General features: G+C 44.0%; 1 protein-coding gene across 1 annotated transcript; it reads right to left on the reverse strand.

Annotated features, from left to right (window-relative positions):
• Positions 1 to 3,191: 3,191 nt before the first annotated feature.
• On the reverse strand, positions 3,192 to 7,700 carry LOC141611346 (putative late blight resistance protein homolog R1B-23). The gene is made up of 4 exons (XM_074429869.1): positions 7,489 to 7,700; positions 7,292 to 7,383; positions 4,967 to 6,504; positions 3,192 to 4,661 (listed from the first exon to the last, which is right to left on the reverse strand). The coding sequence occupies exons 3-4, from the start codon at positions 6,502 to 6,504 to the stop codon at positions 3,545 to 3,547; spliced, it is 2,655 nt and encodes an 884-aa protein (XP_074285970.1). The 5' UTR covers positions 7,292 to 7,383; positions 7,489 to 7,700; the 3' UTR covers positions 3,192 to 3,544.
• Positions 7,701 to 16,003: the final 8,303 nt, after the last annotated feature.

The raw sequence follows: 16,003 nt of genomic DNA on the forward strand, positions 1-16,003 counted from the left end.
GGATTTGAACTGAACTGAACTTATAGGATCTGAACTGAACTTATAGGATCTGAACTGAAGTGAACTTATAGGATCTGAACTGAACTGAACTTATAAGATCTGAACCAAACTTATAAGATCTGAACTTTTATAAACTGAACTTATATGAGTCGAATTTAAATTAACTTAATTTTATTTTATTTAACTTAACTATTATTATTTTCCTTATTATAAACTGGAACTTGTATTAAAAATAATCAAAAAATTTACAAGAAATTAGTGGGCAGCCGAGATACAATCTGGACCCCCACTCCCTTAGTGATAACAAGGCTAAGTCTAGTAAAAATGTAAGCGGCCGCGCGAGCCCCTGCATCCTGAGAAACAGAGAATTTTTGAATCCGCTTGAGCAAAGCCACAACATCCGTATCCAGCTCTCCCAGCAAAGAAAAAAAAAATTATTACGATATAATATTACTATCATTATTAATATAATATTATTACTTGCCAAGAGAGAACATTGATAAAGAAATTATAGTCTAAAACACAAGGTAAAATAATAACATTTTTCCGCTTTATATACATTGGTTTGTCCATACATTATACTACAATTACATTACGATAACAAATAAATCACATATTATATCTTTTTATCTAACCATTTATTTTCATATTATCATAATCCTCATCACTTTCATCTTCACTATCACTCTCAACAACAGATCCATTGCCTCGCCAAATGTTTTTGACTATGTTGTTTCGTACCTAATACATGGCCTTATTCCGCTTTTTATCAAACATGCTCGAATCTACTATTACGCTGAAATTATTAATGAGATGAGTGTTTTTTTTAAAATAATAATGTATGTATCGAATAATTAATGTCAAATGTTTTTGTATCGGTCTTTAAAAATAATACTCCATATATAGATTTTCTGAACTAAATTTATAGGATCTGAATTTTTCTGAACTGAACTTATAGGATCTGAACTGAACTTATTGGATCTCGAATCGAATCAAGTTATAGGATCTCGAATCGAATCAACTTATAGGATCTCGAATCGAATCAATTGAACTTATAGGATCTGAAGTGAACTGAAATTAAGTTACTTTAAGTCCAAAAGAACAGGGCCTAAATACCTCAATACATGAATCTTTTACCGTGTTTGGCGTGTTAGCATACAATTTATACCATCATGATTTTATTGTTATTTTTACTAATTTCTCTATATTCTAATGTCTTCATAATATCATAATCAGTTTTAAAATTTTGCGGTTTTTTTTTTAAATAATTTTCATATCTTATATAGTACTCTATATACAATTGTTTAGCATGAATTTAATTTTTTTTAAGTATCGCTTTTTTTAATCAATTAGACAATTTTGTTCAACCATACAATTTAGATAATCGTTAGTCTCAAAATCATTCTTTTTACGTTTTTAAACTGGTGCGAATAGATATTTGTTAAAGTGGCTAATTTATATGTTGAAGTGTTCATAACTTTCAATCTATCTACCCATACTAATTAATAAAACAATAACAATTTGCCATAGTATTTTCTTGATTAATTTTTTTTTTTTACTATGAACTTAACACTATTTTGTTGCCGATCTTCGATTATCATGTTATCATAGCATGTCCCTTTTCTTATACAAGTAAATTAAATAATCTAACAACTAACAAATTGGATTTGAGAAGCATTGGGTAAATGTGTTTGGAGACACTCTCACAATAAATTTATTATGAGATTATTTTATAATTGTAATACAAAACAGTACCACGGGCAATAAAACAGGTGAGAACACGGTTAAAAATATAATGAGTACAGATACAAAGTTAAAGAGTTGTTTCATGTCATGATTAACAATATAATTATATAAAGGTCATGAAAACGCAAAATTGGGTACAATGTTATATCAATATAATTTATTTAGAGACTATCTCGAATCTCTTAAATTGTTTTAATAGTTATGCAATTTATATGAATGAAATTGATTATGAGTCGGTTGACATTGTTTAAACATGAATAAGGGGTATGCATTAGAGAGTTTTGGTCGGATGTGTATTTAGGATTAGCGAACATGAATAAGAGGTCTACACTCTAGAGTGTCAAGGACCTAATTCTCGATCAATAATTATACGGAATTACTTTTTTCACATACGAACTTTACTCTTTCACATACACTTTTTCATTAACTTTCCGTATTATACCCTTTTACTTAGGGTCGTGCTTTTTCACATACGGATTGCCTTTTACAATTATACCCTTGTTATTTTTTTCTCTCCCACCCAAATAATTTTTGGAACTCCCTTTTGTTCACCGTTTCAATTCACCTCCCTCCACCCAACCGTACTCCGACGAACCATGCTAAGGCCAACCTCAGCACCTCCTTTCGCTGACTACCCTTGGCCGACCTCCCTGCACTCCCTGTCCGGACCACCCCGTTCCCTCTGGCGTCAACCACGTTCTCGTCCTTCTACGATAACACTTCTCGCAACGCAGAATTGTTATTAGTATTAGTAAGAGTAGCAATAAATCTTATGACAGTGCCTTGATTTTTTGAATTCAGTGTATTAGATGTTTGACCATTCCTATCAATTTGTATGACTCCAATGATTTACGCAGAATTGATAATTCATAAACAAGTCGCCACTCCCACTTCTATCAATTGATAATTATAAACCCTAATAATTTTAACAAAACAAATTAATAATTACTAAACAACAAATTACTCACCAATTGAAGGATTATAATCCATTAGTCGGGTTTTTAGAACAATTAGATTCGATTTTTTGGGGAAAAAAATACATATAAGAGTTAATTTGTTTAGGTTTAAGTAAACGGAACTACTTTCTCACATACGAGTTTTACTCTTTCACAAACATATTGCCATAAAATTTCCATAAACTACCCTTTATCTAAAAAAACAAAAATTTACTCTCTTCTCATCTCTTCTTAAAATCCAATCAATTTCTACGCCCAAATACTCCAGCTATTCATCTAAGTTACTAGATCATGTGAGAATAAAACCCAAAGAAGATAATGTGAGAATAAAAGCTTGGATGACAGAAAATAGCCTTGTAATATCTTGGATATCACAAAATGTTAGTGAACCTATTAAAATGTCTATATTGTACACTCAATTTGCCAATGAAATCTGGAAACATGTGTGACAGAAACTCATGTCATACAGGGTTTTGAAAATCTCAAATCTGGTGTAGCATATCCTTACTAAGGAGGGGAACCTTTAATTTTCTATCAAGTTCGGAGGAAGCCAAAATGTTACAGATTCCTGTTCAGAATAGAATACTCGTAAACCACAACCCACAAATAAAGCTTACAATGCAAAAACATAGATTTAATCCGAAAATAATCTGAAATCTGTTGACATGAATCACTCATGTGAAAGTGAAACGCCGGAGTCTTACAATAAAGAGGAAAATGACAGATACCGATGGAAAATTTACAACAGTATAGAATACTGGTAAACCACAACCCGCAAAGTTCATGTTCAGAATCCTTTAATGTTACTGATTCCTTCAGAAAACGAGGTAAGAGGGAGTTATCTACTCACTGAGCTCTTCATCATCGCTAAGGTCGAGCACAGTGGGATATATTATGGCCTCGAACTTCATGTTCCCTCCATCAATCTGCTTCCTCTTTATCTTGAGAACCGACTTCACGAGAGAGGTATCACACCAGTGTGCTTCAATGCCCATTAAATCTCCTTTGTTTCCAAATTCTTCCGGAATTTTATCAAGCGACTTACATCGGCGGACAACTAATCGCTCTAGACTTGGAAAGTTATCATCTGATGCTTCCCATTCTTTAATATTAAGCCCCTCCATTCTCAAGTATTTCAGGTTTTTGAAGGTCGCCGTTGTGCTCCATTGTTCCCCTTCAAAGGCTCTCAACAGTAACTTGAGGATCTCAAGCCGAGGCAGCATAACAGCAATCTTTTCTATTTCCAACCAGGGTAACTGAAATCTAGAAAGTGTCAGCTTGTACAGGTTCGAGGGAAAGCTAAGCTTACCACAAAATGGATTCATGCTTTGATAGAACATTCTCAAAGATTTAAGGTGACAAAGGCGATCAAGAATAGACAAGTCGAATGACTCTTCCAATATTATGCATCTTAGCTTTCGAAGATTTGGCAACCTTACAATTATCTGATCAGCAATGCTCCCTGAAAGAACTGGGGTAGAGAAGTTTTGAAGACCACTTAAAGAGTTGTTGTTACTCGGATGCACACCGATACTTGCACGTTTATCCACCACGAGATCTCTTAATTTGTTCAGACTGAAAATTGTGTGAGGAACATCAACTTCACCGCGGGTTCCTCTCACAATGAGCGTTTCAAGGTTCAAGAGACGACTAATTGATGATGGGATAGTTTTTATATAACCCCTTAGGGACAAGTATCTCAACAATGTCAGTTCTCCTACACTTGCAGAAATTCCGTATAACCCCACTTCATGTTTTTCCAAATCCAGCAAAGTAAGAGATTTGAAATCCTTAAACACAAACTCGAATTTTTTGAATGGTCCATATAACCCAGAAGAGCAAATCAAGGTACGCGGTTTTACCAGTGTTAATCCTTTCAATATGTATGTCACGGATGGATTGTAAGTTTCGCGAAAGCATACGCGACCATGCTGTTGACAACTCGCAGGCTCATCACACCTGGAATGTAAAACACATAAGCAATGCAAGACTATGAACAGTTTAAAGTACATGTATGAGAGGGCAACAGTCGAGTATATTTAACTGCTGTGATTTTTGAGCACTCCGGCTTATTTTCATTTTGTCATAGCCATGGACGACCTAATTAATATCAATCTATATTTGAGGATAAACTATAGCGGCTTTGTGATTGTTGAAGTACATGTATGAGAGGGTAACAGTCTACTCGTGTTCTGAGTGTGGCTGGTAACGTGAGTTGGGGAGACATGTAAAGTAATGAAAATGGAGGAATAACTAGCGCATACCTGTTCATTGCGAACAGAAACTTCTCAGTTTTTCCTTTTTGTATGCAAAAATCTAGCAGCAAATCGTGGATCCTGCAGGTCTGAATTCGATGATTAGAACCTTTTTTCGCAACGATTAGCAAACTTCTGTCCACTAGATCGCACAAGTACTTCTCTGCAGCGCTTTCCAAGCTTTCTTGATCACATGAAGTCTCTACAAATCTTTCTGCAAGCCATAGTCGTATTAGTTTCGACCTAGGGATTTCTGCACCTTTAGAGAATGCTGCGCAATATAGAAAGCATTGTTTCATGCGAACTGATAGATGTCTGTAACTTAGTTCTACGGTACTAGAACCAGCATTTAAGAGGTGATCATCAAGACTCCTTTCAATTTCCTTCCAACTATCTTCCGTCTCATTTTTATTTTTAAGAACACCAGCTATCATAACAATTGAAAGTGGCAGTCCTCCACATTTCTCTGCGATTCCTTTCCCGACTTCATGTAATCTTTTAGGATAAATCCTCGCCCCAAATACTTTCTTCTGCAATAGATGCCAGCTTTTGTCTGCAGTTAGGAGGTTGAGTTTTATGACATTTGTTACATTTTTATCACCACAAACTTTCTTTCCGACAATGTTGTACCTACTTGTTATTAGTATTCTGCTTCCATTGTGGCTAGGTGGGAAACTTTTGCAAAGAGCATCCCAAGCATCAACATCCCATACATCATCTAAGACTACGAGATAGTTCTTTTTTTGAAGTAGACATTGTTTCAAGAGCTTAGCTAAATCTTCCACCGTCATGACATTGGTTTCACTGCTAGGTCGCTCACTAATCTGACTTATGATGTGTTGGAGGAGCTCTTTCCTTTGAAACTCTTGACCAACATAACACCAAGCATGAGCAGTGAAAGACTTGGCACAATCTTTGTATAGACGCATGGCTAGGGTTGTCTTGCCTAAACCAGGCATACCAACTATCGATATTTTCTCTAAACTCCGTGAGCCTGTGGTAAGTTGTGTCCTCAGTCTATCTTCCTCCTCAAAACTGACTTCATCGTTGGAATGCTCTGTCGCGTGGCCTTTTTCCATTTGGTTTTCAGCATGTGCACCTGAGCCCTCAACTTTAGTCTTGGATGTTTCCGTGCTGGAAATTTTCGGCAAATTTTCTTTAATAAGCTTGACCTCTTCTGAGACATAAGAAACTCGTAATTTATTATACCATGTAGGAAACTCCTCAAATGTGTCTATCATATTGTCCACTTTACGACCCAATTTCATAATCTGAGTCCATAGCTGCTTGACTTCCTCTGGTTTGTCGTGCCTCATTGTATAAGGTTGAAGAAAAGAAAAGCAAGTAGATAAATCATCATGCAGTATTCCAATTTGATCTGGATTATAAGTATCATTTTCCTTAAACTCTGTCAGATTCAATAGCAAATCAAAGAACTCTATATCAGACATGGGCAGCTCCATGCTTGGAAACTTGGTATATTCGCCATAAGCATGTATGAGTGATGCATTGAAGCCCTTGACTCCTTCCTTCAGACTCCGTATCATCTATGATCAACCGTATGTGTTAGAATGTGACTTGAAGTCTCTATTAGATATGTAAATAATATCTTTATTATTTCATATGATTTGTGGTATCAATAAACCATCTCAACCAAAGTGTGAAGTGTGGATGTAACTGCAAAATCCCCATACCACCGGCTCTGATACCATATCAAAAAACCATCCATTCAACTCCACACTACCATTATCTATTTTGTACACTATTCACGGTTAATCATTCAATTTCAATTAGATATGCTTAAGACGGATCAAATATCACCTACATGGCTATATAGGACAAATCTTTTATCATTTCCAATGCATTATGCTTTTGTTCTATTTATCCCACATGGGTATATTTGACCCGTCATAAGCTTAAAACGGATCGTGTCCGTCTTAAACAAGAATTATAAAGAATGAACTTGATGAACAATTTGATCATTAATACTCAATTTATTCCACTTGTTATTTAGTAATTAGCTCATTCCTCTTTTTTTGGTATTTGTGCCAAAATCAGGACAACAATTGGTCGGAACGGAGGGAGTATAAATTCTCATAGCTAGAACGGGTCAAGTGGGATAACCAAAGGTTCGTTCCATGTATCTAAATGACTAAATAGTGTAATCTATTACTCATTTTAGTTATAAAACGGATCTGAAATAAAAAGGTCGAAGACTTGAAGTTGTTGGTTCACCATATTTTAGAAACAAATAATGTTCCCAAAAACCCAAAAAGTCGATAATGTAGATATAAAACAAGAATTAGCAGAGAGTAGAGGATGGAAGCGGCTAACCTGAGAAAGATAATGGAACCTTCAGCGGATCAATAACTTGGTATGATGGTATCGAATTTGAAGTACCAAATTCCACATGCAGAATACAAGTCCTACACATTAAAAAGAGAACAAAATATGAGATGTATCGTGTTTGTGAGAGAGTAGTATCGAAACTCAAACTTAATAAAAGCGAAATACAATATGAAATGGAGTACCTTTCAGGAGTAATCTTGAGGATCCAAGAGATGTAAGGTGCTTGTAATAGAGCAATAGAAGAAACACTATATGGAGTATTATAGTCATCCAACTTTGCTGAGGATTAATTAATTATTAAAATAAGACTTTCGAGATTCACATTATAAGGCGTTGACTTCAAATCGCACGTTATAACATTACTAGTTTCGGCGGAGTTGTGGAGGTAGAGCCGTCGAAGGTGGCACATGATTTTGGTATGACTCACATCTATTCCGGTTTACTATATCTTTCGCATTAGGTCCGGTCATTTTGATTTCGGGTGATTTCGGGCTAATTTTGAGTGATTCATGGGGTCGGATTATTTCGGATTTTGAGTAATCCGTTGTCGGGTTATTTTGGATTGAGTTATAGCGGATTGGGTCATTTGTGGATATGAGTTATTTGTCTCGGTTTACTTTCGGGTTAATGTTAAAACGCTTTTGATGGGGCATATTCTGCACCCGCTGACCGAGTCAACATATTGACCAAGGTCAAAGATAAAAGACAACAAGTCAACAAGAAGGACGGCCTAGCCGACGAGGCATGTCGGCCTGTCACTTGGGTCTCGGCTCCGGCAACTAGCCAGCCGAGAGACATATCCGTGTACTCACATCCAGTCCCCTCGGCATGAAGTCAACCAGGCCTGCCGGCCTGCCATGAGTCACCCGGCCGAGGGTAGAACAATCTTTCCACCTGCTCTGCCACTTGGCCACTACGTGACAAAAGGTGAAAGTCTATAAATACTTCACTTCTCTCAACGAGAAAAGGATCCGAAATCTATCACAAATCAAACCTAAAACCACATAATCTGGTATAAACTCCCTTATCTCTCTACAATATACTTCGCCAAGTAACATACAACTTATCTCTCTAAGTTTACTGACTTGAGCGTCGGAGTGAGTACACTCGGCCCCAAGCCGAGTCCTCAGTTTGTTTATCTTAAACAGGAAAGAGCGAAAGGAAGAGTCAAGCAACGGCATCATTCAACAAGCTCACGTGGTAACAACACTGCTCCGAAATTACACCCGGAACAATTGGCGCCGTCTGTGGAGAACTACATACTAAAAGCTAGTCACCTACCTTAAAAAAAAAACAACCAAAAAACCATTCAAAGAGCTAAGAAGATGTCAAAACAGCAAGAACTTGTGAATGTAGAAACCGAATTCTACCAGGATGACACAGTCCCTAATTCTGGGATTGGGCAGTCCCCCACCGGCCGGTTCACTGAACCGAGGTACGGGATGCCGAAGGAGCTAGAAACGCCGCTGCCCGCCGACCAAGTCACTGTCATGGGACATGTGGTCGATGCAGCCAAACTGAAGCTATTCCTGGACCTGATGGGTAGTACGCCGATCACCCATGTCACGACGACGGTGACGACAGCGCACCCACAGGTGAACATGGCCCATAAAGTGACTCCGAACAACCTGACCGGAGCGATGCAAGAGGTTGGGCGTACCAAAACGCCAGCGGTGCCCGTGTTGTCAGTGGCAGACCAAAGTCCTTCCCACACTCGCGGGAGGACAGCGTCGCCGCGGCGACAACGAGGCCCGCCCCGAAGAGAAGAAAGAAGTTCGACTCACCAAAGTCGGACGAGAAGCCCTTCCCGACTGAGGGAGGCAAGCCGGACTAAAGGTGCGAGGAGCCGATCGCCGCGTGTCATTAGACACGTGGTCAGACAGCCCCTCAGTGCCTATGTCCTCGACGTCCCGGTGCCAACTAAACTGAAGCTGCCAGCCATATCATACAAAGGGGACAGCGACCCGACCGACCATGCCGAGGCTTTCGAGTCGTACATGTCGGTATGGGAGCAACCCGATGAGGTGTGGTGCCGAGTCTTCCCAACGACCCTGCACGGCATGGCTCAAAGTTGGTACAAGGGGCTACCCAATGGCTCGGTATACTGTTATGCCGACCTGAGGGACAACTTCATAGCCCAGTACGCTTGCAATAAGCGAAGGGCCGTGGAGACTTCTGATCTCCTGACTATCCGACAGGGGGAGGACGAGTCCCTCCGGAGCTACGTCAAGAGGTTCGACGCTAAGGTTCAGCAGATTCGTGAGCTGAACACCGAACTGGCGGCCTTCGCACTGATGAAAGGCCTACCAAAAGGCGATTTCAAAAACGAGCTCATCAAGTGCGAGGACCTCAACCTAGACTCCGCCAGGAAGATGGCCGACCGAGCCGTGAAGGTGGAGGATTACCACAAGACCTGGGTAGGCCACAGCGAATCTGGGCACCCAGAGAGGAGGAGCCGCCGGGACAATGTAGATGAAGGACGTCGTGACGTTAATAGGTCGCGGCATGAGAGATTTAACAGGAAACAGAACTCGGCGGGCGCCGGGGGGAGTTCGGGACCATACACCCCGAAGCGGTACAGCAGTCTCACCCCCCTGGTCAAATCACCGGCCGAGGTCTTTGCCCTGAGCAAGAATGAAGGGCAGAAATGGGCAAGGCCCCCCAAGGCGAAGGGGGAAGGCGACCTTAGCCAGTTTTGCGATTATCACGGCCAAACCGGCCATAAGACCGACAACTGTCGGCACCTGAAGAACGCCATCGAGGAGCTGATCCGAAAGGGAGCCCTCAGCAAGTATGTAGCTGGGGGCCGAGAAACAAGCTCCGACGTGGCAAATAGAAAATCAGTATTCCAGAGAATGGGAGTGATCCAGGTTGTAATCGGAGGAAACGAGAACGGTGGGTCAGCTAATGGGCACAAACGGCACTTAAATGAGCTTTATCAAGCCATCAACTTTGTGCCCACCACAGCGATCCCCGCTTCCACCGTCCCCGATATAACCATTGGAAGAAAGGACTACGAAGGAGTCGTAGCCCCGCACAGCGACCCGTTGGTGGTCCACCTGGACATAGCCAACCACTTGGTGAAGAGGTGCCTGATTGACACAGGCGCCTACACGAACATCATGTTCAGGGAATGCTTTCTCAATCTCGGTCTGAAGATTGAGGACCTGAGCCCCTGCACCAACCCTCTGTACAGCTTCTCTGGGGCCGGCCTAGTACCCCTGGGATCAATCGAACTGCCGGTGATGTTCGGCCAGGCCGATGCGGCTAAGAATGTTTTATCTGAGTTCGTGGTCATTGATGGTTCGTCCGCCTACAATGTTCTGATAGGCCGGGTCACTTTGAGCGAGGCCGATGCTGTGATGTCCATCCGGGCCCTGACACTGATGTATGTCTCGGATCGGGGGGAAGCACAAAAGCTCGTCTCAAAGGACGAGAGAGATGAAATCGTCAACGTCCAAATATCTGCCAGAGGGTGCGACATGCAATCCCTCAAAGTGACGAAGAAGTCAAAGAAGGGGACGAGCCCATCCTTACAACAGGAGGGCGACCGAATGGATACCAACATCGGCATGGTCGAAGGAGCCCAGACCGAAGAAGTGGAAATTGACCCAGGCCACGCCGTAACTATCGGTGCCGACCTGGAGCCAAAATTCAGAGCCGATCTCCTAGACCTGCTGAGGAAGAACAAAGACGTCTTCGCATACTCAGCAGCCGAGATGCCAGGAGTGAGCCGGGAGGTGATCGTTCACAAGCTGAACGTACTCTCCACCACTCGCCCTGTCAAGCAGAAGATGAGGAACTCCTCAGCCGAGAAGGATGAAGCCATCAAAGCCGAAGTAGACAAATTATTAGAGGTTGGCTTTATCATGCCTTGTACTTACTCTGAATGGCTAGCAAATGTTGTAATGGTGAGGAAGTCATCGGGGGCGTGGAGGATGTGTGTTGATTTTACAAATCTTAATAAAGCATGCCCTAAAGATTGCTATCCCTTGCCTCGAATAGATAGTTTAATAGACGCAACGGCAGGCTACACTATGCTGAGCCTACTCGACGCCTTCTCAGGGTACCATCAGGTATTCATGGCCGAAGAAGACATGCCTAAGTGCGCATTCATCACCATACACGGCACATACATGTATAAAATGATGCCGTTCGGTTTGAAAAACGCTGGCGCAACTTACACTAGGCTGGTGGACAAAGTGTTTCAAGATCAAAAAGGCCGAAACATCGAGGCTTACGTCGACGATGCTATTGTAAAAAGCAAGTCTGACAGCGAGCACTTGGCCGATTTGAGCGAGACATTTTGTTCACTAAGGAAGTATAGAATGAAGCTCAACCCAAAGAAATGCAACTTCGGTGTCCGGCCGGCAAGTTCCTCGGCGTACTTGTCAGCGCCAGGGGAATTGATGCCAATCCGGAGAAAGTCCAAGCAATACTGGACCTACCGGAGCCGAGGAATTGAAAAGAGGCTATGACGCTGACCGGGAGAATGGCGGCTCTTGCCCGCTTCATCTCCCGGTCGGCCGATAAGAGCACACCGTTCTTTACAGTACTAAAAGGAAACAAAGACTTTAGCTGGGGCGAGCAACAGAGCACAGCTTTCAGGCAACTGAAAGCTCACCTTCTGACACTGCCGACCATGTCCAGGCCGATGCTGGGGGAGACGCTATATCAATATTTAGCAGTTACCTCGGCCACGGTCAGCGCCGTAATCGTCAGAGAAGAAAACAAGCAGCAATACCCAATTTACTTTATCAGCCATACACTGCTGGCCGCCGAAAGGAATTACCCACTGATTGAAAAAGCGGCCTTTGCCGTCGTCGTTGCCACAAGGAAGTTAAAACCTTACTTCGACGCACATCCCGTGACGGTCTTAACCGACCAACCATTGGAGAAAGCCTTAGAAAAATTCGAAAAATCAGGCAGACTAATCAAATGGGCGGTGGAGCTATCCGGCTTCGGCATTCAGTACAAACCGAGGCCCTCGATAAAGGGGCAAGCGCTTGCAGACTTCCTGGCCGAGTGCACTTATCAAGAAGAATCACACCCCGGGGTGTGGGAAGTATACACCGACGGATCCTCCACGGCGAACAGCTCAGGAGCCGGCATCCTTATCATCAGCCCAAACGGGGACGAGTTTGAGTATGCCTTGAAGTTTACCTTCTCGGCCTCAAACAACGAATCCGAATACGAGGCGGTGATAACTGGAGTCGAGTTAGCTAGAGCTGCCGGGGCGGAGCACGTTGTGTTGAAGACAGATTCACTCTTAGTGGCTAATCAAATCAGAGGAGAGTATGAGACTCGAGACGATGGGATGATAAGGTATCTGGAGAGGGTAAAAGCTGACACCTCAAAATTGAAATCTTTCCAGATACAGTGCATTCCCAGGTCTGAGAACAACCGAGCCGACGCTCTCTCAAAACTTGCCAGATCAAGCATCAAGAATGTCAGTCGAACCGTGCTGGTGGATATCAGGAATGCTAAAAGCATCACTGAGACCGTTGGCATGGTGGACGACACCGAAGCCGAGACGACGTGGATGACTCCGATAATGAAATACAAACTGACAAATAAGTTGCCGGAGGACCGCAGTCTGTCTCAGAAGATAAGAAGGATCGCCGCAAGATACTTGGTGTTCGAAGGAGAATTATACAGAAGGTCCGTAATAAGACCACTCTTGAAATGTGTCGGCCCAGCCGACGCGGAGCTAATACTGACAGAGATTCACGAAGGCATCTGTGGACATCACATGGGGGCAAGAACGCTAGCCCACAAAGCTCTCCGAGCCGGCTACTTCTGGCCTACCATGCTTGAGGATTCCAGAACTAAGACCAAGAAGTGCAAGAACTGTCAAATGCATGCTCCGGTAATACATGCTCCTTCCCGAGACCTGCAACCGGTGCTTAGTCCCCTTCCATTTGCACAGTGGGGGATGGATTTATTAGGGCCATTTCCAACGGCCTCCGGAGGAAAAAAGTACCTGATAGTCGTCGTTGACTACTTCATCAAATGGGTCGAAGCTGTCGCGGTACCAGCCAAGACCACGGCGGCCGTAAGAAAAGTGATTTGGGAGAACGTCATAACTCGCTTTGGGCTACCCCAAGTCATGGTGTTCGACTACGGCCGAGAGTTTTGGAGCGACATGGTGATGAACTGGTTAGAAGAACTCGGCATCAAATTCGCATATTCCTCTGTCTGCCACCCTCAGAGCAACGGGCAGGCGGAAGCAGCCAATAAAACGATACTGAACGGATTAAAAAAGAAGGTTGAAGATCTAAAAGAAAGGTGGGCTGATGAACTACCCGGCGTCCTGTGGTCACTTCGAACCACGGAGAAAGAAGCGACGGGATACAGTCCATTCCACCTGGTCTATGGGTCTGAAGCCGTCCTGCCAATTGAAGCATCGGTGCCGACATTCAGAACGCAAACCTTTGACCCAGCCGAAAATGAGGAAGGCCTGAGAGCCTCCCTAGACCCGGTCGAAGAAAGTCGAGACATGGCACGGCTCAACTTGGCAGTGTATCAAAACCGGATAAGAAGAGCATACAACCGTAGGGTCCACAAAAGGGACTTAAGAGTGGGAGATCTAGTCCTTAGAAAGTCAGCCGCAACCAACAAAGGAAACATCCATGGTAAAATGACGGCCAACTGGGAGGGACCCTACAAAGTGGTTGAAGAAATGAGGCCGGGTACATACCGGCTGACAGACATGGAGGGTGTTCCTCTAATGAGCCATTGGAACACGGACAATCTAAGGAAATACTTCGTATAGCGGTGGAGGTGCCCAAAACCGTTGTGGGCACCCCAACGCATGATTATACCTTATGATGAATGATCCAAGTTTTCCATCAAAAGACTTGTTCCCTCCATAAGTCATGCCAACGCAGACGCCACGGCAAAGCCCGGGCAGTCACTACAAGTGCGGTTGAGACTCGCGAAAGCGGCCAACATGCTTCGAACGCTGTCGAGCCGTAACCCCGATTGCCTCGGCCAAAGCCGGGAGTGACGGGGACACATCGACCGACATGCTTAGGAACGTATGAGTACAGTTGAGAACGCAATTCTAGTCGCCCCGGCCAAACCGGGAGTGGCAGAGGAAGCTATCAATATGTCTACAGATACGAACGCTATCGAGCCGTAACCCCGATTACCTCGGCCAAGGCCGGGAGCGACGGGGACACATCGACCGATACGCTAACATGTTCACAACGGTGGTCGGGAAGCGCAAATCTGACCGCCTCGGCTAAGACCGTGCGCGGAGGAGGAAGCGACCGACATGCCAACATGTTGATAAACGTTTAAGTACAATTGGGTGCGCCTTCTAGCTGCCTCGGCTAAGCCGAAAGTAAAAATGAAATAGCACTCAATATGTTGAAACGTAATACCTCGGCCAAGCCGAGGGCAAATAAACAGACTTTATTGAAAAATGTTTACAGGTGAAGGCAAAAACAAAGACGACGGCCGTCCCCATAGGGATAGCCTAAACACAACCTACCAAAGTTTAACAAAAAACAAAAGGTACAACAAAAGGTTACAGACATAAGACTTGAAGCGCCAAAAGCTTGGCAGGGAGGAAAGGCTCAATAGTTGGCCCCCAAACAGCTGAAGCTGTCCGAAACGCCGGGTGAATCCGGTGACAACCGCCCGTCTCCCTATGCCTGTTTCTGCTCGCCACCGGCAGCAGAAGCAGCATCACCATCATTGGGTGGCCCAGAAGCCAACTTGGCAGCTTCATCTGCCTTAGCCCTCTCAGCTTCCTCCCTGGCCTCCTTCACCTTTGCAGCATGAGCCGCCTTCTCCGCAGCCTCCTCGGCGGCCTTCGCCGCCTCTGCCTCCTCCGCGGCCTTTGTCTCCGCAGCGGCCGCCTTATCATCAAGAAACCGGTCAAAATCTTGTCACGAGAATTTACCTTCGGGAAAGAGCTCTTTGATTGCATCTCTGGCAGCATCCTCAGCCTGGTCCCGATACTGGGCACACATGCCAGGGATGACGACGGTTTGGAGCGTCTCAATGTCCTTCTCCCTCTGAGCAAGGACAGCCTTGGTGTTCCTGTGCTCCTTCGCCTCGGCGCCATGCAGGGACTTCCATTTTTCCCTGTGCTCAACCATGGTCTTATAGCCGACCTCAAGCTTGTCTTTCTCCTCCCGCAGCTTAGCGGCATCAGCTCTCTCAGCCAAGACCGCCTTCTCAGCATCCTCCCTAAGCTTCCGCTCATCGAGGAGGTCCAGTTTCGCCTTCCCGGCCACCTTCTTAGTAGCGGCAAGCTCAAGCCTAAGCCGTTCAAGCTCATGAGCGGATTGAGTCGCGGCCTTTTCTTGCTCTATAATGTGAGCGACGGCTAGTTCAGTCCACTTCGCCAGCCTCTTGGACAACCTTGCGCCCTCCGCCACAAGCTGAGCAGGGGAAACCTTCTGGGATGAAGAGTCAATGGTGACGTTTTGATCGCCCGCCTGCACAGGTTTCTTCCCCAATTGCACTTCAGTGAGAGCGACGGCCGACGACGGTTGATCTATAAAAAATTCAGACAAAGCATCCATGTCAACATTCATTGACATGTCAGAGAGCCTATCATCAGGAATGCCTAAAGAATCGGCTAAATCCGAGCCGTGGGTTAGATCCGTACCAGTCTGGACCTTCTTGAATGGAGGGTCGGCTGCGTCCTTCTTTCCCCCTGCCTCGGTAGCAGCGGTAGCA

Source organism: Silene latifolia, chromosome 11 (assembly GCF_048544455.1).
Source record: "Silene latifolia isolate original U9 population chromosome 11, ASM4854445v1, whole genome shotgun sequence".
NCBI lineage: Eukaryota > Viridiplantae > Streptophyta > Magnoliopsida > Caryophyllales > Caryophyllaceae > Silene > Silene latifolia.